We start from the raw sequence: 23,030 nt of genomic DNA on the forward strand, positions 1-23,030 counted from the left end.
TTGTTTGGCCAGGCTGAATAGCAAGGAATAGTCTCAGTGCGGCAAGTATGAATGTTGTAATTAGTCACCTTGATTAGCATTTAATGAGCTTGCAGCTTCACAGCCTGTCTGCTTCCTGCCTGGGGAAATCTTTGTTGGGAGGTGTTAGCTGGCCATGGTTGTTTCCTTTCTTGAATTCCCCTGTTTTCAGAGTTTTGCTCTTTATTTACTGTCCTGATTTTAGAGATTATATTTTTTGTATTATTATACCACAGCAATTATTATATATTATATTTATAACCTAATATTATCTGCTTAGAACTGGATTATATGAGGCACCTTCTACACAGCTGTATAAAATACACACTGAACTGGATTATATGGCAGTGTGGACTCAAGATAATCCAGTTCAAAGCAGATGCTGTGGATTATGTGCCTTGGCATTCTGGGTTATATAGGTGTGTGGAAAGGCCATATAATCCAGTTCAAATCAAACAATCTGTATTTTATAGGCAGTGTGGAAGAGGCCTAATTGAACCTTGGCTGTTCCTTTGCCGAGGAAGTTGCTAGGAGACAAAGTGGGCAGGGCCTACCCTTTTGACTGGCAGCAAGGATGAAAAACAGTTTTTCCCCTTCCTCTAATTTGGACTTTATTTTTCTAGGGTTTTTGTTTGAAAGACATATTTTGGATGACTATGTCTTTTGTGACCAAATTTGGTGTGTTTTGATTCAGTGGTTTTGTTGTTTACTCCATAATAAAACACACATTACATTTTTATATACAGTAGAGTCTCACTTATCCAACACTCGCTTATCCAACATTCTGGATTATCCAACGCATTTTTGTAGTCAATGTTTTCAATATATCGTGATATTTTGGTGCTAAATTCATAAATACAGTAATTACTACATAGCATTACTGCGTATTGAACTACTTTTTCTGCCAAATTTGTTGTATAACATGATGTTTTGGTACTTAATTTGTAAAATCATAGCCTCATTTGATGTTTAATAGGCTTTTCCTTAATGCCTCCTTATTATCCAACATATTTGCTTATCCTACATTCTGCTGGCCCATTTGTGTTGGATAAGTGAGACTACTGTATATAGTTTATAACACCCATTGTACACATCAGCTGTAATGGAAATGCAGCCTTCTGTCAGTACAAAAGAGAAACTAAAGCAAGCACGATGACTGCGGCTTTCATTATTGTGTTGTCTATTGTTTCGTACGAAAATGTCCTCATTTGTTTTGTGTAGAAAATAATACAATAACAATAATAATAATTTTATTCTTGTACCCTGCCTCTATCTCCCCGCAGGGACTCGGGGCGGCTTACAAATGCAAAAGAGTATACATACAAAAACATCAAACGGTCGAAACAAAACGATAGCACGAAGGAAACGAAGGAAAAATTTTCATGCACATCTCTATTAGCTACTCCTGTTTGGCCTAAGAAGGAATGTGGAATTTGGGCATTTTCAAGTCTCCTGTCTCTGAGGCCAGACTGAGCACCACGTTAAGTCCCAAACATGGACCCCAATAAAGAGGTGACCCTTGGATCTGACTTACCCAGAACCCGGAGAAGCATGAACTGGATGCCGATGGCAAAGGATTTGTCTTCAGGCTTAACGCTCCTGAAAAGGAAAAGAAAATAGTTGGGTCAAAGAGGGGGAAAGGAAAGAAAGAAGGAAGGGAGGGAGAGAAACAGAGGGAAGATGGAGGAGTGGAACTTGAGAAATCAAATTCTAGTCCTTGCTCAACACACTGAGTGACTTTTGGCAAATCTTCCTCTCTCTCAGCCTCTCAGAGTCTTGTGAGAATGAAGCAAGGAAGAAAGCAAGCACAGAATCCTCCTTGTTATGGCCCGGGCTGTGGCGCAGCCTGGAGAGCAAGCCAGCTGAAACCACCTGCAATGAATCACTCTGACCAGGAGGTCATGAGTTCGAGGCCTGCTCGGAGCCTATGTTTGTCTTGTCTTTGTTCTATGTTAAAAAGGCATTGAATGTTTGCCTATATGTGTAATGTGATCCGCCCTGAATCCCCTTCGGGGTGAGAAAGAAGGGCGGAATATAAATACTGTAAATAAATAAACAAATAAACAAATAATTTATTGTTGCTGTTGTAGTCAGTGGAGGGCCATAATAACTTAATAATAATAACTTCATCTCCCCGCAGGGATTCAGGGCAGCTCACATGGGGCCAAGTCCAGATAACCACAATAAAACAGGATAAAATACATACAGAATAAAACAAACTTCACCAACAAGGGAATTTAAACAAAACCAAACACCATTTTGAACAGTAATGTAATTACTGTATATACTCGAGTATAAGCCTAGTTTTTCAGCCCTTCTTTAGGGCTGAAAAAGCTCCCCTCGGCTTATACTCGAGTGAGGATCCTGGCTGGTTTATATTTGGGTCAGCTTATACTCAAGAATATATAATACATTTATTATTTTTCTCTATTATTATTGGTATTATTACATGTATTATTTTTCTCTATTATTGTTGCTACTATTACATTTATTTTACTCTATTTATTATTATTATTATTATTATTATTATTATTATTATTATTATTATTAATACATAGTTGTCTTATACTCAAGTACAGTAGAGTCTCACTTATCCAAGCTCCGCTTATCCAAAGTTCTGTATTATCCAACACAGTCTGCCTTTTAGTAGTCATTGCTTTTGTAGTCAATGTTGCAATGTTTTGGTGCTAAATTCATAAATACAGTAATTACCACATAACATTATTGTGTATTGAACTGCTTTTTCTGACAATCTCTTATAAAACATGATGTTTTGGTGCTTAATTTGCAAAATCATAATGTAATTTAATGTTTAATAGGCTTTTCATTAATCTCTCCTTATTATCCAACATATTCACTTATCCAACGTTTTGCTGGCCTGTTTATGTTGGATAAGTGAGACTCTACTGTAGTTATAATAGATATTGTCTTGCACTCACTTGGTTACACAAAGCTGCTGAAGTATAACTTTCCAAACACTTAGACTTAGTTTAACTTGTTCGTGCACTAGCTTTCCTTTCAGAAATACAGTAGAGTCTCACTTATCCAAGCTTCACTTATCCAAGGTTCTGTATTATCCAAGGCAGTCTGCCTTTTAGTAGTCATTGTTTTTGTAGTAAATGTTTATTTATTTATTTACAGTGTTTATATTCTGCCCTTCTCACCCCGAAGGGGACTCAGTATATACATATAGGGCAAACATTCAGTGCCCATAAACACATCAAACAGAGACAGACAGACGCAGAGGCAATTTAACCTTCTCCTGAGGGGATGTTCCATTCTGGCCACAGGGGGGAGCAGCTGCTTCATCATCCACTCTGATGGCACTTCCTCATTCCAACGTCGTAAATTAGTTAAACTTGCCTCCCCACTTTTTATAAGTGGTACCTTATCTCCTACTTGATAGATGCAACTATCTTCCGGGTTGCTAGGTCAGCAACGAGCAGGGGATATATTTTATTTTTAATTGACGGGTGCTCACCCCGCCATGGGCTGGCCTTGAACTCATGACCTCATGGTCAGATTGATTTATTGCAGCAGCTGTTTACCAGCCTGCACCACAGCCCGGCCCCTGCACCACAGTTGCAATGTTTTGGTACTAAATTCATAAATACAGTAATTATCACATTATTTATTATTATTTATTTACAGCATTTATATTCCGCCCTTCTTTCTCACCCCGAAGGGGACTCAGGGCGGGTCACATTACACATCTAGGCAAACATTCAATGCCTTTTAACATAGAACAAAGACAAGACAAACAAACATAGGCTCCGAGCGGGCCTCGAACTCATGACCTCCTGGTCAGAGTGATTCATTGCAGTTAATTGCAGCTGGCTTGCTCTCCCGCCTGCGCCACAGCCCGGGCCCATTGTCTCTATAAGAGTTAATATGATATATTTATTTATTATTATTTATTTGCAGTATTTATATTCCGCCCTTCTCACCTCGAAGGGGACTCACGGCGGGTCACATTACCGATAATAGGCAAACATTCAATGCCTTTTAACATAGAACAAAGACAGACAAACATAGGCTCCGAGCGGGCCTCGAACTCATGACCTCCTGGTCAGAATGATTCATTGCAGTTAATTGCAGCTGGCTTGCTCTCCCGCCTGCGCCACAGCCCGGGCCCATTGTCTCTATAAGAGTTAATATGATATATTTATTTATTATTATTTATTTGCAGTATTTATATTCCGCCCTTCTTTCTCACCCCGAAGGGGACTCAGGGCGGGTCACATTACACATCTAGGCAAACATTCAATGCCTTTTAACATAGAACAAAGACAAGACAAACAAACATAGGCTCCGAGCGGGCCTCGAACTCATGACCTCCTGGTCAGAGTGATTCATTGCAGTTAATTGCAGCTGGCTTGCTCTCCCGCCTGCGCCACAGCCCGGGCCCATTGTCTCTATAAGAGTTAATATGATATATTTATTTATTATTATTTATTTGCAGTATTTATATTCCGCCCTTCTCACCTCGAAGGGGACTCACGGCGGGTCACATTACCGATAATAGGCAAACATTCAATGCCTTTTAACATAGAACAAAGACAGACAAACATAGGCTCCAAGCGGGCCTCGAACTCATGACCTCCTGGTCAGAATGATTCATTGCAGTGATTCATTGCAGCTGCTCTCCAGCCTGCGCCACAGCCCGAGCGTACTGAACTGATTGCGTACCGAACTGCCTTTTCTATACATTTGTTGTTAAGCATGATATTTTGGTGTTTAATTTGAAAATCATAACCTAGTTTAATAGGCTTTCCCTTAATCCCTCTTTATTATCCAAGATATTCGCTTATCCAAGCTTCTGCTGGCCCGTTTAGCTTGGATTAGTGAGATTCTACTGTACATAGTAATACATGCAACAGTGAAAGGGGGGGGGGAAGATATAAATGATATAAATCGTAAGTCGTATGTAATTTGTAAGTTGTGTATATGTGAACAGAGTTTAAGAAGCATAGGGTGGGGCGGGAGGTGCCCGTGCAAAAACTTAGGAATCAGAACTCACGTAATACTTTTCTGTTTGAATTCTGTAATACAGTAGAGTCTCACTTATCCAAGCCTCGCTTATCCAAGCCTCTGGATAATCCAAGCCATTTTTGTAGTCAATGTTTTCAATATATCATGATATTTTGGTGCTAAATTCGTAAATACAGTCATTACAACATAAGATTACTGCGTATTGAACTACTTTTTCTGTCCAATTTGTTGTCTAACATGATGTTTTGGTGCTTTATTTGTAAAATCATAACCTAATTTGATGTTTAATAGGCTTTCCCTTAATCCCTCCTTATTATCCAAGATTTCCGCTTATCCAATGTTCTGCCGGCCCGCTTATCTTGGATAAGTGAGACTCTACTGTAATTGTTTAACAAAGAATGATTTGGGAAGAGAACACAAGAGGCGCAGGGCGGAAACGCAGGGTGGGTATCGGCAGCTACCTGAGGACCATGACAAAGGCGGGCGTGTGGGAGAGGCAGGCCATGAACCCCGAAATGCAGGTGATCATCACGAAGGGCAGCAGGAACCTGGAGCATTGGCCCCCGCAGCTCCCGGGCACCGCGTAGCCAAGGGCCCCGTCCACGATGATGCAGTTGCACATGGTGTAATTCTGGAGGGAGACATCACCATCATCCTCATCATCATTTAATTACTTACCCTGTTTCCCCGAAAATAAGACATCCCCAGAAAATAAGACCTAGTAGAGCAGGGGTCCCGAAACTAAGGCCCGGGGGCCGGATGCGGCCCTCCAAGGTCATTTACCTGGCCCCCGCCCTGTTTTATAATATATTGTATATACATATAATATTGATAATAATATTATAATGTAATACAATATAACACTAATAATAATACCATATAATAATATTAATTATATATTCTATATTACATATAATATTACTAATAATATTACAGTATAGTGGTATAGTTCAATATAGTAATATATAATGCTAATACTGTGCTATGCTAATAATATAATATATTGTATGTACATATAATATTGATAATAATATTATAATGTAATACAATATAACACTAATAATAATACCATATAATAATATTAATTATATATTCTATATTACATATAATATTACTAATAATATTACAGTATAGTGGTATAGTTCAATATAGTAATATATAATGCTAATACTGTGCTATGCTAATAATATAATATATTGTATGTACATATAATATTGATAATAATATTATAATGTAATACAATATAACACTAATAATAATACCATATAATAATATTAATTATATATTCTATATTACATATAATATTACTAATAATATTACAGTATAGTGGTATAGTTCAATATAGTAATATATAATGCTAATACTGTGCTATGCTAATAATATAATATATTGTATGTACATATAATATTGATAATAATATTATAATGTAATACAATATAACACTAATAATAATACCATATAATAATATTAATTATATATTCTATATTACATATAATATTACTAATAATATTACAGTATAGTGGTATAGTTCAATATAGTAATATATAATGCTAATACTGTGCTATGCTAATAATATAATATATTGTATGTACATATAATATTGATAATAATATTATAATGTAATACAATATAACACTAATAATAATACCATATAATAATATTAATTATATATTCTATATTACATATAATATTACTAATAATATTACAGTATAGTGGTATAGTTCAATATAGTAATATATAATGCTAATACTGTGCTATGCTAATAATATAATATATTGTATGTACATATAATATTGATAATAATATTATAATGTAATACAATATAACACTAATAATAATACCATATAATAATATTAATTATATATTCTATATTACATATAATATTACTAATAATATTACAGTATAGTGGTATAGTTCAATATAGTAATATATAATGCTAATACTGTGCTATGCTAATAATATAATATATTGTATGTACATATAATTTGTAAGCCACTCTGAGTCCCCTTTGGGGTGAGAAAGGTGTGATACAAATGTAGTAAATAAATGCAGTAAATAAATAAATAATAAATAAATAAATTTTAGACTTAGGCTCACCCAAAGTCTGAAATGACTTGAAGGCATACAACAACAACAGCAACAACAACAACATCAACAACAACAATCCTAATTAACTTGACTATCTCATTGGCCAGAATGGGACCACACTTCCCATTAAAATCCTGATCAATGTATGTTGGTTAAAATTGTTTTTATTTTTAAATATTGTATTGTTCTTTCATTGTTCTTCTTCTTGTTGTTGTTTTTGCACTACAAATAAGACATGTGCAGTGTGCATCGGAATTTATATATTTTTTTCAAATGATAATCCGGCCCCTCAACAGTCTAAAGGATTGTGGACCGGCCCTCGGTTTAAAAAGTTTGAGGACCCCTGTAGTAGAGGTTTTGCTGAATTGCTAAATATAAGGCCTCCCCTGAAAGTAAGACCTAGCAAAGTTTTTGTTTGGAAGCATGCCCGGTGCCCACCAAACAAAACACCGGAACTTGCAGGATCGGTAAATGTACTTAATAATAATAATAATAATAATAATAATAATAATAATAATAATAATAAAACTTTATTTATATCCCGCCACCATCTCCCCAATGGGGACTCGGGGCGGCTTACATGGGGTCATGCCCAGAACAATACAATATAGCAAAATATAAAAACAACATATCATAATACAATTACAACAATACAAAAATAATCATGTACAGTACAACACAAAATCAAAAAAGCAATATAACAGGGCGGGCCGCATGAACACTCAGTTAAAACCTGGGGTGAGAAAAAGATAAGAATAAAACCACGGGAAACAGAGACATAAGATAGCAAACAGTCTGGAGGATAGATGATGGGGGGAGTAACAAAAAAGTGTGTAACAGTTACTCTCCGAAAGCACATCGGAAGAGCCATGTTGTACATGGAAATAATGGTAACAATATATTAAATTGTTATATTATTTATGTAGTAACAAGAAATTTTTGACAGGAGTCATAGTTTGTCTAGTTTGGTTATGCTGGTTTGTGATGACAACTACTGTACAGTATATAATAAATATTCATTTTTTTGTTCAACAATAAATGTGAATTATTCTTCATGGAAAAATAAGACATCCCCTAAAAAAAAAGAACTAGCACATCTTTGGGAGCAAAAAATAATATAAGACACTGTCTTATTTTCGGGGAAACACGGTATTAATCGCCCTCCATCCAAGATGCTCTAGGCCAGGGCTCCTCAAACTCTTCTACCCTGTTTCCCCGAAAATAAGACAGGGTCTTATATTAATTTTTGCTCCCAAAGATGCACTAGGTCTTATTTTCAGGGCATGTCTTATTTTTCCATGAAGAAGAGCTCACATTTATTGTTGAACAACAAAATGAACATTTATTATATACTGTAAAGTAGTTGTCATCACAAACCAGCATAACAGACAAACTATGAATCCTATCAAGAATTTCTTGTTACTACCATTATTTCCATGTGCAACAATCTATGGTACCTCTTGCAGTTTAGGTTTCACAAGGTTTCCACGCTGATTTCTCTCTATTCTAGTTTCAATGTAGTCATGAATGATGAATAATATAATATACTATAGGAATAATATGATAATATAATAATAATAATATAATGATATACAATATATTAATGAGATAATATAATAATAGGATATAAAAATAACAGAATATGATAATAATATGGTATTAATAGGATAATATAATAATGGGATATAATAGCAGAATAGCATAATAATATAATAATAATGGAATAATATAATAGAATAATAGAATGGAATAGAATGATATAAAATATATTAATAGGATAATATAATATGGAATGTAATAATAAAACAGAATATGCTAATAATAATAAAATAATAATATGATAATATAATAGAATAATAGTATAGAATATAATGATATAAAATATATTAATAGGATAATATAAAATAGAATATAATAATAACAGAATAATATAATAATATGAAAATATAATAGAATAATAATAGAATAATAATATAATGATATAATAATAATAATAGAAAAAATATAATATAATGATATAAAATATATTAATAGGATAATATAATAATGGGATATAATAATAGTAACAGATATGATGATAATAATATGGTAATAGAATAATAGTAAACCCACCCAACAAAAATTTATTTATTTATTTATTTACTATATTTATACCCCACCCTCTCTCACCCTGAAGGGGACTCAAAGCGACTTACAAGTTGTATGTACAATACAATATATTGTATTATTAGCACAGCAAAATATTAGCACTATATATTACTATATTGTACTAAACCACTATACTGTAATATTATTAGTAATATTACATTTAATATATAATTAATATTACGATATTGTATTATTATTAGTATTATATCAATTATCAATATTATACACAATATATTATACTAGCTGTGCCCGGCCACGCGTTGCTGTGACTTATTTTATTTATTTACTTATTATTTATTTCCAACATTTATAACCCGCCCTTCTCACCCGAAGGGACTCAGAGCGACTTGCAAGTTGTATGTACATACAATATATTATATTATTAGTACAGCAAAATATTAGCACTATATATTACTATATTGTACTAAACCACTATACTGTAATATTATTAGTAATATTACATTTAATATATAATTAATATTATGATATTGTATTATTATTAGTATTACAGTAGAGTCTCACTTATCCAAGCTAAACGGGCCGGCAGAAGCATGGATAAGCGAATATCTTGGATAATAAGGAAGGATTAAGGAAAAGCCTATTAAACAGCAAATTAGGTTATGATTTTTCAAATTAAGCACCAAAACTTCATGTTATACAACAAATTTGACAGAAAACGTAGTTCAATATGCAGTAATGTTATGTTGTAATTACTGTATTTACGAATTTAGCACCAAAATATCACGATATATTGAAAACATTGATGACAAAAATGGCTTGGATTATCCAGAGGCTTGGATAAGCGACGCTTGGATAAGTGAGACTCTACTGTATATCAATTATCAATATTATATGTATACACAATATATTATACTAGCTGTGCCCGGCCACGCGTTGCTGTGACTTATTTTATTTATTTATTTATTAATTTATTAATTTATTTATTATTTCCAACATTTATATCCCGCCCTTCTCACCTGAAGGGACTCAGGGCGGTGTACAAAATTGGCAACAATTCGATGCCTACACATAATTAAAACAGCAATGTAAATCCAATAAAACAATTAAAACAATATAAAAATATAAAACATATTACAGTAGAGTCTCACTTATCCAACACTCGCCTATCCAACATTCTGGATTATCCAACGCATTTTTGTAGTCAATGTTTTCAATACATCGTGATATTTTGATGCTAAATTTGTAAATACAGTAATTACTACATAGCATTACTGCGTATTGAACTACTTTTTCTGTCAAATTTGTTGTATAACATGATGTTTTGGTGCTTAATTTGTGAAATCATAACCTAATTTGATGTTTAATAGGCTTTTCCTTAATCTCTCCTTATTATCCAACATATTCGCTTATCCAACGTTCAGCCGGCCCGTTTATGTTGGATAAGTGAGACTCTACTGTAGTTAAAATCCATTTGTCCCCCACTTATGGGAATCATTTGTTGGCCAGGTGGAATAGCAGTGAATAGTTTTGCAGCCTCAAAGCCTGGCTCTTTTCTTATGCGAATCCTTGTTTGGTGAGCTGGAATACAATGGAATAGGCTTGCTGTTTGGAAGGCTGGGTACTTGTGAGCCTAAGTCTAAAACTTAGGGCAGGGGCCAGATAAATAACCTTGGAGGGCCGCATCCAGCCCCCGGGCCTTAGTTTGGGGATCCCTGTTCTAGGCGATTTACAAGCTGAATTGTAAAGGATAAAAATACATACACACAAATATTGATAAAATTAACCTAGATTAAAAGCTCTAGTAAAGAGCCAGGTCTTGAGTGCGAGGGTGAAAGGCCCCAACTCACGCATGGCTCTCATATGGGGCGGCAAGGCCTTCCATAAGGCAGGGGCAGAAACAGAAAAAGCTCTGTGCCTGGTCCTCTCCAAGTGCACTTCTCTAGGACCCGGTACATAAAGTAAGTCTCGTTGGGATGGTGGTTGCGACCTCCGATGATGGGAGAAGGAGAGACGGTCCCTAAGGTACCACGATGGGCCCTGGCCGTAGAGAGTTTTAAAGGTCAGAACTAGCATCTTATATAGACCACGGGAATCAGTTAGAAAGCGGTGCCTCCTATTATTTTCAAACTGCTAGGTTGGCAGAAGCTGGGGCTAACAGTGGGAGCTCACCCGTTCATGGATTCAAACTGCCGACCTTTCGATCAGCACGTTCTGCAGCTTAGTGGTTTAACTCGCTGCGCCACCGTGGGTTTATTTACAGTCTAATTAATGTCCTGGCTCAATGCTATGGAACTGTGGGACTTATAGTTTGGTGCTAGGGCACAGATGGCTTATGAAATGGCATATCCCAAGATCCTGGAGCCTTGAGCCATGGCAGTTAAAGTGGTGTCAAACTGCATTAATTCTATAGTGCCCAAGGGCGGTTCAACCACCAGGCCAACTAGGCAGTTGCCTGTGGCACCATCTTGTTGGGGGCGCCATTGAGGCACCTCCTGTCTCCTGCAGCCTGCCTCCGCAAGGTATTGAACTGCTTTTTCTGTTGATTTGTTGTAAAACATGATGTTTTAGTGCTTAATTTGTAAAATCTTAATGTAATTTGATGTTTAATAGGCTTTTCCTTAATCCCTCCTTATTATCAAACATATTTATCCAAAACTTTTATTTTTCAGTGATTGGTTTGGGTGGGGGCACCAAAATTCTGTTCACCTACACTTGAAAAATACCTAGGGCCGGCTCTGATAGTGCAGATATGCCCTTAGAGCTTTCTTTTATAGGGGGGGGGGGCAGGCAGAAAGGCACGTGTGGGTTGCCCCTTCCCAAACAATCTTTCCTTGCATCCAGAATGCTAAATGCAGATCAGGACTTCCTACTCACCAGAATTTTCTTTGCTTGGGCATTATACTTTAGACCTGAGCAGCCGGCGAAACAAGGCGTGACGTATTCGATGTTGTTCTGGCCGCAAACGGGGTTAAAGCCCGAAGAGGAGCAGTTGCACTGACGGTTACAATCCGCAAAGAGTTGTTCTGGTCCAGAACTAGGAAGGGGGGAAAACTGCATTATTACACCAGGAGGAATTCACTGCACAATCCTAGAGTTGGGTCCTAGAGTCCAACCCTATTGTGTCAAGCAAGAAGACACAACCCAAGCTCCCTGCAAGGAGATAGCCATCCAGCCTCTGCTTGAAACCTCCAGAGACAGAGATTCCACCATACTTCCAGCATATCCCACTGTTGAACACTTGTTATTCTTAGGAAGTCCTTCCTAAAGTTTTGGTGGAAACCATGGCTCCACTGTGTCCTAGTCTCCAGAGCAGCAGCAAACAAGCCTTGGCCCTTTCTCCTCAATGTGACATCCTTTCAAACATGGCTCTCATGTCCCTCTCAACTTGCTTTTCTCCAAGCTAAGCATCCCCAGATTCCTCAGCTGCTCTTCATAGGGATTCATGGTTTCTAAAGCTGAGACCCTTCTCTGGACACCTTCCATCCTGTCCATCTCCTCCTTGGATTGCTTTGCCCAGAACTTGACTCAAGGTTATTCCAATGAGGTCTAAGTAAGCAGAAGAGAGTAGGACTATGACTTCCCTCCATCTAGACCAGGGGTCCTCAAACCTTTTAACTGGAGGGCCGATTCACAGTCCCTCAGCCTGTTGGGGGGCCGGACTAGGATGAAATAGTCCAAAATTAGGATTGTTGTTGTTGTGTGCCTTCAAGTCGTTTCAGACTTAGGTCAACCCTAAGTCTAAAGTTTAGGACAGGTCACTGACCTTGGGGGGGGGTCTTAGTTTGGGGACCCCTGATCTAGACAATCTCATAAGACCATAGGTAAGCAAAGAGACCCCCAAAGTCCATCTAAATGGTCTCATAAGACCATAGGTAAGGAAAGGGACCCTCAAAGGCCATCTAGATAATCTCATCAGGCCATCAGAAGACTATAGATAAGGAAAGGGACCCTCAAAGACCATTTAAATGATTTCATAAGACCATAGGTAAGGAAAGGGACCCTCAAAGGACATCTAGATGGTCTCATAGGACCATAGGTAAGGAAAGTGACCTCCAAAAGCCATCTAGATGTTCTCATAAGGCCATAGCTAAGCAAAGAGGCCTGCAAAGACTATCTAGATGATCTCATAAGACCATAGGTAAGCAAAGATACCCCCAAAAACAAGGTAGACTTAGGTCAAACCTGAGTCTAAAGTTTAGGATAGGGGCCAGGTCAATGACCTTGGAGGGCCGCATCCGGCCCGCGGGCCTTAGTTTGGGGACCCCTGATCTAGACCAATGATGGGCAAGCTTTTGCGCTTGGTGTGTCAAAATTCACCAAAAAAACCTAGCATGACTTGAGTGGTGTGTCACTTCGAGAAAAAAACCATAATTTCGCAATATGTATAGTTTAAATAACAAAAATGTATAATTGTAATATATAACTGTATTTAATAAATCAAAAACTATTTACTACCATTATTTCCATGTACAACAATCTATGGTACCTCTTGCGGTTTCCACGCTGATTTCTCTCTATTGTAGTTTCAATGTAGTCATGAATAATGAATAATATAATAATAATATAATAGTAATCATATGATAATATACTACAATAATAATAGAATGATATAATGATTATATATAAATGTAATGTGCATAATTCCCATGGAGTAAACAACAAAACCACTGGACCAAATCACACCGAATTTGGCCACAAAAGACATAGTCATCCAATCAATCTGCATGCGACAGCGTGTCAGCAAAAATGGCTAGGCGTGTCAGTGCTGACACGCGTGTCATAGGTTGGCCATCACTGATCTAGACCCTAGACTCCTATTGATGCAGACTAGAATCGCATTGGCTTTTGAAGGTGCCGCAACGCACTGTAGAGTCATGATTGGTTTGTGGTCCACTACGACTCTTAGAGCCCTTTTTCTTTTCGATTTAAATTTTTATGAAAGTTTACAAATGTGATAGATACACGCAGTACACGTAACCAGAGCTGGCCCTAGGTAATTTTCAAGTGTAAGCAAGCAGTTTTTGGCCTTCCGCAAATGCATAGTTCACCTACCGATGGAGCCGCCCCTGCACGTAACATAACACATATGACACCCACACTTCAACATATAAGACATCCGTCTTGCTCACATCCTACACTGTTAACCTGTATCCCATACACCTGTGTGTCCTGCACCTTGACTTCCATCCCTAGTCAATGTAGAGCCTAGAACACCACGTTTGCCCATAAATTCCTCTTGGGACTATTTATCATTCACTTCTTTGACTCTCCTTCCAGATATGCCATCATCCATTCCCATCTCTTTAGAAACTCTTCATTGATTTTGCCCACCAAATTATTGGATATCTTGGCCATTTACATGTAATCCATTGGTTTATCTTTCTGATCCTTTTTAGTTAATGCTTTCCCCACTTTCTAATTCCTAGCAATTATCATTCTTGGGCTATTTCTTTATCATTCAGGTTGAAGCCTTCCCTGAAGAAGCCCAGGAGACGCATTCCTGAATTACAGTGTTCCCTCACTACTTCGCAGTTCGCTTTTTGCAGATTCGCTGATTTGTGATTTTTCAATAAACACTAAAAGAATATAATAAACCATTGAAAATTAAGATTTTTCTTCCTCTCTCTTTCTCCTTCCTTCCTAAGAAGAAGCCTAAGGAAGGTAGGAAGGAAGAAAGGAAGGAAGGAAGGAAGGAAGGAAGGAAGGAAGGAAGGAAGGAAGGAAGGAAGGAGAAGCTGAGAAAAGAGAAAAGGAGGCTGAAGCAGCTTCGTGAGATTGTAAACAACACAGTCGGACAGCATCAGTGAGATTGTAAACAACACATTCGGACGACATCAGTGAGATTGTAAACAACACAGTCGGACGGCTTCAGTGAGATTGTAAACACCACAGTCGGACAGCATCAGTGAGATTGTAAACAACACAGTCGGACAGCTTCAGTGAGATTGCAAACAACATAGTCGGATGGCATCAGTGAGATTGTAAACAACACAGTCGGACAGCTTCAGTGAGATTGTAAACAACACAGTCGGACAGCATCAGTGAAATTGTAAACAACACAGTCGGACAGCATCAGTGAGATTGGAAACAACACAGTCGGACAGCATCAGTGAGATTGGAAACAACACAGTCGGACAGCATCAGTGAGATTGTAAACAACACAGTCGGACAGCATCAGTGAGATTGTAAACAACACAGTCGGACAACATCAGTGAGATTGTAAACACCACAGTCGGACGCCAACAGTGAGATTGTAAACACGACAGTCGGATGGCATCAGTGAGATTGTAAACACGACAGTCGGACAGCATCAGTGAGATTGTAAACAACACAGTCGGACAGCATCAGTGAAATTGTAAACAACACAAATATAGTGTCCCTACTTCGCGGATTTTCACTTTTCGCGGGTGATCCTGGAACGTAACCCTTGCGAAAAGTGAGGGAACACTCTATTATTTTTTTGGACCTAATTGCACAACATTTCATTTGTTTCCTTAATTATGTCACTCCAAAATCCTCGAACATTCTCCCATGGCCACCACATATGGAGGAAGGTTCCCGATCCTAAACCCGTTGGCCTTCCCTTTGGGTGGTGTCTCTTGAAGCAAGCCAGCCAGCCTTTGTACCTTCCGGAGGGGTCGAGGCCGGCCACGGCGTGCGTGGGGCAGCCCAGGAACAGGAGGGGGATGTCGAAGAGGACGCACAAGGCCAGCCCGAATATGCACATGATGGTGGCGTATCGGAGGCTGAGGTGGCAGTTCTTCATGATGGCGCCTCCGAGGATGATGCCCATCATGCCGCTCGGGAGCTGGACGGCTCCTGCGGGGAGAGGAAGAGCAATCAAACGCCTTGGAAGGATCTGGGGAAAAGTCAGTAATGAAGTCAAGAGATGTCGATGGAGAGAAACACAGCCCTTCAGATGTTTGGGTCTCCAACTCCTAGAATTCCTGACCATTGAACAAGCTGGCAATTGGGGATTCTGGGAGTTGGAGGCCCAAACAGCAGGAGAGCCTTAAAAAAAGGAAGAGGGAGCAGGCTTGTTTTCTGCTGCCTTTAAAACTAGGACTAGGAGCAAAGGGCTCAGATTTCACCTGAACATGAGGAAGAACTTCCTGACAATAGGAGCTGTTCAGCAGTGGAACTCTCTGCCTCAGAGTCTGGTGGAAGCTCATTTCCTTGGAAGCTTTTAACACAGACTGGATGGCCATTAGGTCTAGGATTATCTGATTCTAGGAAATCCTAGAATTGGAGAAGACTCCAGGAGCCATCCAATCCAACCCTCTTCTGCCAGGCAGGAAAAGCACAGAGCTCTGTTTTGGACCCTTTGTGGTTTTCTTTTTATACACTATCTTTAGATAATTTTATCACATCATATAGCCTTTATGTTGATGACTCCCTTCTGACACTGAACATCTCATCACAGCATATCTTCATGCCATCTCAGCATGATGCTTCCGCAGCAACCAAAACTTCAGATCTAAATTCATGCCGTAGTCATGGTCCGGCTTGATTATTGCTGTTGATTTGAAACTGGTTTTCCCTGATCCCTCCTCCTTCCTCTGGTTTCCATCCAACATTCTGTTTAAATGTCTTGAATCCCGAATTGGAGTGGGATAGAAACAACAACAACAACAGCTGCAACAACAACATGCCGCCTAGGCTCATACCTATGATCATGTTGGCCAGAGAAGCTGTCAGGGTGAACTGCTGCTCCAGGAATTTGGCCATGAAGGTGGCTAAGCCAGCAATCATCCCGGAGAGGTTGAACAGGGCAAAGATGACCACCGCAAAGATGGGGTTCTTGATAGTTCGGAAGAAAATCATAGGGAACACTGCAACGGGGAAAGGAAAGAGGAGCGGATGATCTCTCTTCACAAAAACAACAGCAACAACAACAACTGGTCCTGCTCATTAAAGCTTGGCAGTACGTTGCAAAACAAGGGTGCGTTTTCTGGCGTTGGAAAGGAAGGAAATCCATGCCCAATAGAGGTGAATGCCCCCCAGTTATCTCACTTTGGCAGGTCCAGTCCTCATTATTTCCCCTACCGACCCACTTATTTGTCAGTTTTAAACATATCCATTTTGGCGCCCAACATGGGGCATTGGCTCGCTGGCACTCCTTCACCAGTGTTGCTTTCCTTGGGTGCATCATCTACAATAATAATACTAATAATAGAGTCCCCATTATTTCCTCTACCGACCCACTTATTTGTCAGTTTTAAACATATCCATTTTGGCGCCCAACATGGGGCAATGGCTCGCTGGCACTCCTTCACCAGTGTTGCTTTCTTTGGGTGCATCATCTACAATAATAATACTAATAATACAGTCCCCATTATTTCCTCTACCGACCCACTTATTTGTCAGTTTTAAACATATCCATTTTGGCACCCAACATGGGGCAATGGCTCGCTGGCACTCCTTCACCAGTGTTGCTTTCTTTGGGTGCATCATCTACAATAATAATACTAATAATAGAGTCCCCATTATTTCCTCTACCGACCCACTTATTTGTCAGTTTTAAACATATCCATTTTGGCACCCAACATGGGGCAATGGCTCGCTGGCACTCCTTCACCAGTGTTGCTTTCCTTGGGTGCATCATCTACAATACTAATACTAACACTAATAATAATAATCCTTATTTGTATCCTGCCCATCTCCCTAAGCGGACTCGGAGTAGCTCACAACAGTGTAACAGTGCAAACAATAAACAGTAAGAAGACTAACAATCAATCTCAAATTAGATCAACAAAAAGTAACAATGCAAAATCAACATGGAAGTAAAATAAAGTATGATCTTCCTGAGAAGAGTTAAAACCTCACTGGAGTCAGCCTTTTCCTTAGTGGTAAATATCCACTAGTATTCATGCAAGGAAATTTAGGGCCCCCACGAAAGCCAAGACACAAAACGGGTCAAGGTCTACCCTGATTGCACAGTCCTAATATGAGGGTTGAATGAAAAGTAATGCCTCCACCTTTGTAACTCCTCAACAGATGGCAGTCCTGGTCTGCGGCAGGTACTGACTTGTTCAGTAGACTCCACGGTTCCATTTGGCAGGAAGCCTTAGCATTGAACGGTTGTGTTATTAAAGTGCGAAGTATGGAACCCTGCGCAGTCAATGCAACTTAAGCAATGTGCAGTCACTGAATTCTTGGCAGCAGAAGGTGTCACCCCAAAGGAGATTCACCAGAGAATGCAAGCTGTTTATTGCGATTGTGTTGATGTGAGTCCTGTGTGTCGTTGGGCGAGTAAGTTTAAAGATGTCGAGGTGGGAACATCTGACTTGCATGACAAAGAGTTGGACGTCCTGTGACAGCAACCACTGAGTTTCACAAGCAAAAGGTTGACAGATTGATTCAGGACGATCCTTGTATCACTAGAGAGAAATTTCAATCACAATCGGCATTTCATAAGAATGTGTGGGTCACATGATTGCTTTGCTTGGCTATCGGAAGATCTGTGCACAAAGGGTCCTGCGAGACGCCGGTTGCGGAAACAGAGTGTCGACTTCTTCCGTGACGGCTTCAGAAAACCTGTTCATCGTTGGCAGAAATGTATCCAATTGTCTGGTGATTGTGTGGAAAAGCGAATAGTAGTAGTTAGAGAGCACAGTCTAAGGATTATTTCTGCGTTTGATTTATTAAAATTAATATTAAAATATTCCCATCCAAACCCAAGTAACGAAGGTGGAGGCATTGCTTTTCATTCAACCCTCGTAGATATCTAAACCATGCTTTAATATGCCAGAGCAGCCTCGGTTGGGCTGCATGGAGAGTTTCCCCTGAAACTGGGTGGCACAAGTTATAGGCTTGTCATCCTCTCCAAGGCCAGCCCTGTACTTCTTGGTGGCTGCTTGAAATCTGGCCACGTTCTAGGGAGGCGGCACGCAATAAGCACAGGCTTACGTTTGATGAATTGCTTCAAAGGGAGGCTTTCCACTTCTCTATGCTTGATTCTCAGCTCTTCCTTTAATTCCGCCTTAGCCATTTCTGCAATGGTCTTCCGTGGTACCTCCTCCTAGAAACAAAGGCAGAAGAAGGCGTCAGCATCCACAGGACTGTCAAAATGAGGAGCCAGGGGTGTCAGGGTGCGTGTGGGTGGGTTTCTTCAAACACCATCAATCAACAGCTCCAGACCAGCACCCTGATGAATTGGTGAACTTCTGCCCTCACCAATTCCTCCAAAGTCAGACTCAAAGACATCTGCAGTCTGAAGCTCAAACACTTATTTAATATTTACAAAGATATTTACAAACAGCAAAGCCCATCGCTAGAAGCCGGCATTCTTCAGCCTGACTCTTCTCTCACACATTTCAACAGAGAGATAAGAAAGCACATTCCTTAGTCCGAAGGAAGTTCCGACCTCCAAGGCCGGAAATCATGCCTCATAGGTCACAGCAGACTGTCAGTCAAACTGGCCTGCTGTTAACTGTTTCATTGCTGAAACACACACTTGCAAAACCAGCAGAAACACTTGATTTACATTTCATATACACACAAACAAAAATCCAACAAGGACTTCTCTGAAAAGGAGTCCTGCAAACCGGAGAATGCAAAGAGGAGGCCGTAAGAACAACGAAGGAGGCCAGTGGGCTTCCTTGGGAATAATCAGTTGCATCCCATGGTCAGTGTACATGCATTTATATCAGGGGTCCCCATACTAAGGCCCGGAGGTTGGATGCGGCCCTCCAAGGTCATTTATCTGGCCCCCAACCTCAGTTTTATAATGTAATATTTTATATCATTTTTAATAATATAATATAGTGTATATACACATAATATTGATAGTAATATTATAATGTTATACAATATAATACTAATAATAATACCATATAATAATATTAATTATACATTATATATTACATATATTACAGTATAGTGGTATAGTTCAATATAGTAATACTAGCTTTACCCGGCCACGCGTTGCTGTGGTTTATGGGAATCCTTTGTTGGCCAGCTGGAGTAGCAGTGAATAGCCTTGCAGTCTCAAAGCCTGGCTGTTTTCTGGAGTAGCTGGAGCTTTTTGTTGTATGAATGTAGAGGCATGGATGTGGGATTGTGCTGCCAAGTTTAGTGTTTCCGGGTTGTGTTGTTTTGTCCTAGGCCGAAATTTCATTACCCTTTTATATATATAGATATAATGCTAATATTGTGCTATGCTAATAATATAGCAATAATATATTGTATGTACATACAGCTTCTCTGAGTCCCCTTCGGGATGAGAAGGGCGGGATATAAATGTAATAAATAAATGTAGTAAATGAATAAATAAATAATTTTAGACTCAGGCTCGCCCAAAGTCTGAAATGACTTGAAGGCACTCAACAACAACAACAATGCTACTTAACTTGACTATCTCATTGGCCAGAAGCAGGCCCACACTTCACATTGAAATCCTGATAGGTTTATGTTGGTTACAATTGTTTTCATTTTTAAACATTGTATTGTTCTTTCACTGTTGTTGTTGTTTTGCATTACAAATAAGACATGTGCAGTGTGCATAGGAATTTGTTCGTTTTTTTTTTCCAAATGATAATTCGGCCCCTCAACAGTCTGAAGGATTGTGGACCGGCCGTCTGCTTTAAAAGTTTGAGGACCCCTGATTTATATAATGCAGTTGGTGGGGACAAGAGAGAGAGAGAGAGGGCCTTCTCGGTGGTGGCCCCCCTGATCTAGAATGCCCTCCCACGAGAGATCAGGCTCGACCCTTCACTTCAAGCATTCCATTCCAGCTTAAAAACATGGCTCTTTAAACAAGCTTTGGTCTTACATAGGTTTTTAAGGGTTAGTCCAAGGACTTACTGTGGGCATCACGTCAACACTGGACTATGTCAATTGAAACAACTTGTTTTTATCCACAGCTATGACTGCATTTTATGAATTTTAATGTTTTTCATTGTAATTATGTATATGTGTGGTTGTAATTCTGTGGTTTTTATCATTTCAGATTTATGTATTATCTATATGCGGTACTTTGCTCTATTTTGTTGGCCGCCCTGAGTCCCTTCGGGGAGATGGTGGAGGGGCAGAAATAAAAAATTATTATTATTATTATTATTATTATTATTATTATTATTATTATTATTATTTGAAGCACAACAAGTTGAGTCCACAGAAGACACTCTGCTGGCTCAATTGTACTGGATCATACGTCAGACACTTCCCTATTATTATTGTTATTATTATTATTATTATTATTATTATTATTATTATTATTATTATTATTATGACACAGCAAACAAGATAGATATGCTGGATTTCGTATCATAAAATCACAAGTCGAACACTTCCCAAGTGTCTAGGACTCTGTGATGTATTTTCGGATGATGTGTGCATATCCCAGTCGGGTGGCCTTTTACAGTTGGCAGCTCGCCATCTTGTCAATGTCTATTGTTTCCAAATGCCGGCTGAGATCTTTTTTCACAGTAACCAATGTGCCCATCACCACCAGGACCACCTGTACTGGTTTCTGCCAGAGTCTTTGAAGTTCAGTCTTCAGGTCCTGATAGCGGCTGAGTTTTTCCTGTTGTTTTTCGTCAATGCGGCTGTCCCCTGGGATGGCGACATCAATGATCCAAACCTTTTTCTTCTCCACAACTGTGATGTCTGGTGTGTTGTGTTCCAGAACTTTGTCAGTCCCGATTCGGAAGTCCCACAGTATCTTTGCGTGCTCATTTTTCCAATACTTTTGCAGGTTTGTGATCCCACCAGTTCTTTGCTGCTGGGAGGTGGTACTTGAGGCATAAGTTCCAATGAATCATTTGGGCCACATAGTTGTGCCTCTGTTTGTAGTCTGTCTGTGTGATTTTCTTACAGCAGTTGAGGATATGGTTTCATCAGCTTCCTTGCATAGTCTGCATTTTGGGTCATCGGCTGTGTAATGAAGTGTAATTTTTATTTACAGATGCCATGTTTAACTGTGTTTTTAAAAGGGTTAATATTTCAGTTACTCTGCACCATGAGCTGGTTGCTATGGAGAAGGGGATGGAGCCAACTGGTTTAGCTGAAGAGAGAGTAGAATTTGGAGGGAAACACAGTCTGTGGTCAGGGAACCACAGAGAAGGTTGATTTTAGAGTCTGGGCTCTGTTGAAGCTCAGGGAAGGCTGATCCTGGTTGAAGGGGCCAAGGGAGACTCAATTGGTCATTTTGAGTCTATTTAAAATAAGTTTGGTGACTTATTTTAAGGTAGTCTGTGTTCTGTTGAAGCACAGGGAAGGCTGATTCTCAGTTGGAGAATCAGGGTGGCTCAAAGGTTGGATTTTGAGTCAAGTTTAAAATAAGTTTGGTGACTTATTTTAAGGTAGTCTGTTTCCAGATAAGGAACAGATAGTCTGTGACTGAAATTCATAGGATGACTGCAGTTTAGAGCAGTAAAGAAATAAGTGACATTTTAAGAAGTTTGAATCACCTTATTCTAGCTTTACAACTGTCAATCAAAGTGCCTCTAAGTGAGAATTGTAACCATTAAGCTTGTGCCTCAATAAACGTGTTATTGTTCTCTCAAACATCTCAGTCTCTGTCATATACACACACATCAAGAATAAACAAGAAGAAGAAAGAAGAAACATAAAATTTTAAAAGTATCCTCTCTAAGTAGCCAGTGGCTAAATCTTCCAATAGTGGTGGCAAGAGTTGATAATCCCCTTAACATCTGGTGGCCGCATTATAAACATTTTTACCTCTGGTGGCAGCATAAATAAACATCTTTAATAAGTGGTGGCAGCAATAATATAAATATAATTAATTAATAGGAACTCCTCCACATCTCCGCAATCGGTGTCAGAGGTGGGATTTAAAGATTCTGCCCTGCCTGGAAGAA

At 38.9% G+C, this 23,030-nt stretch overlaps 2 protein-coding genes across 4 annotated transcripts in view; one reads left to right on the forward strand and one right to left on the reverse strand.

The window, feature by feature from the left end:
* Positions 1–23,030, forward strand: part of pgm2l1 (phosphoglucomutase 2 like 1) — a 380,072-nt gene that overhangs the window by 316,075 nt on the left and 40,967 nt on the right. The gene's annotated exons all lie outside the window — the stretch shown is intronic.
* The window catches only part of slco2b1 (solute carrier organic anion transporter family member 2B1), a 233,146-nt gene that overhangs the window by 19,752 nt on the left and 190,364 nt on the right, over positions 1–23,030 (reverse strand). For all 3 annotated transcript variants that reach the window (XM_062974408.1, XM_062974406.1, XM_062974409.1), the window contains 6 exons: positions 19,117–19,228; positions 16,875–17,039; positions 15,834–16,026; positions 12,082–12,241; positions 5,472–5,641; positions 1,553–1,617 (listed from right to left, as the gene is read on the reverse strand). In XM_062974408.1, the coding sequence (XP_062830478.1) occupies positions 1,553–1,617; positions 5,472–5,641; positions 12,082–12,241; positions 15,834–16,026; positions 16,875–17,039; positions 19,117–19,228 (865 nt within the window). The remainder of the gene's footprint in view (positions 1–1,552; positions 1,618–5,471; positions 5,642–12,081; positions 12,242–15,833; positions 16,027–16,874; positions 17,040–19,116; positions 19,229–23,030) is intronic.

This window comes from Anolis carolinensis, chromosome 3, assembly GCF_035594765.1.
Source record: "Anolis carolinensis isolate JA03-04 chromosome 3, rAnoCar3.1.pri, whole genome shotgun sequence".
NCBI classification, from domain to species: Eukaryota; Metazoa; Chordata; class Lepidosauria; order Squamata; family Dactyloidae; genus Anolis; species Anolis carolinensis.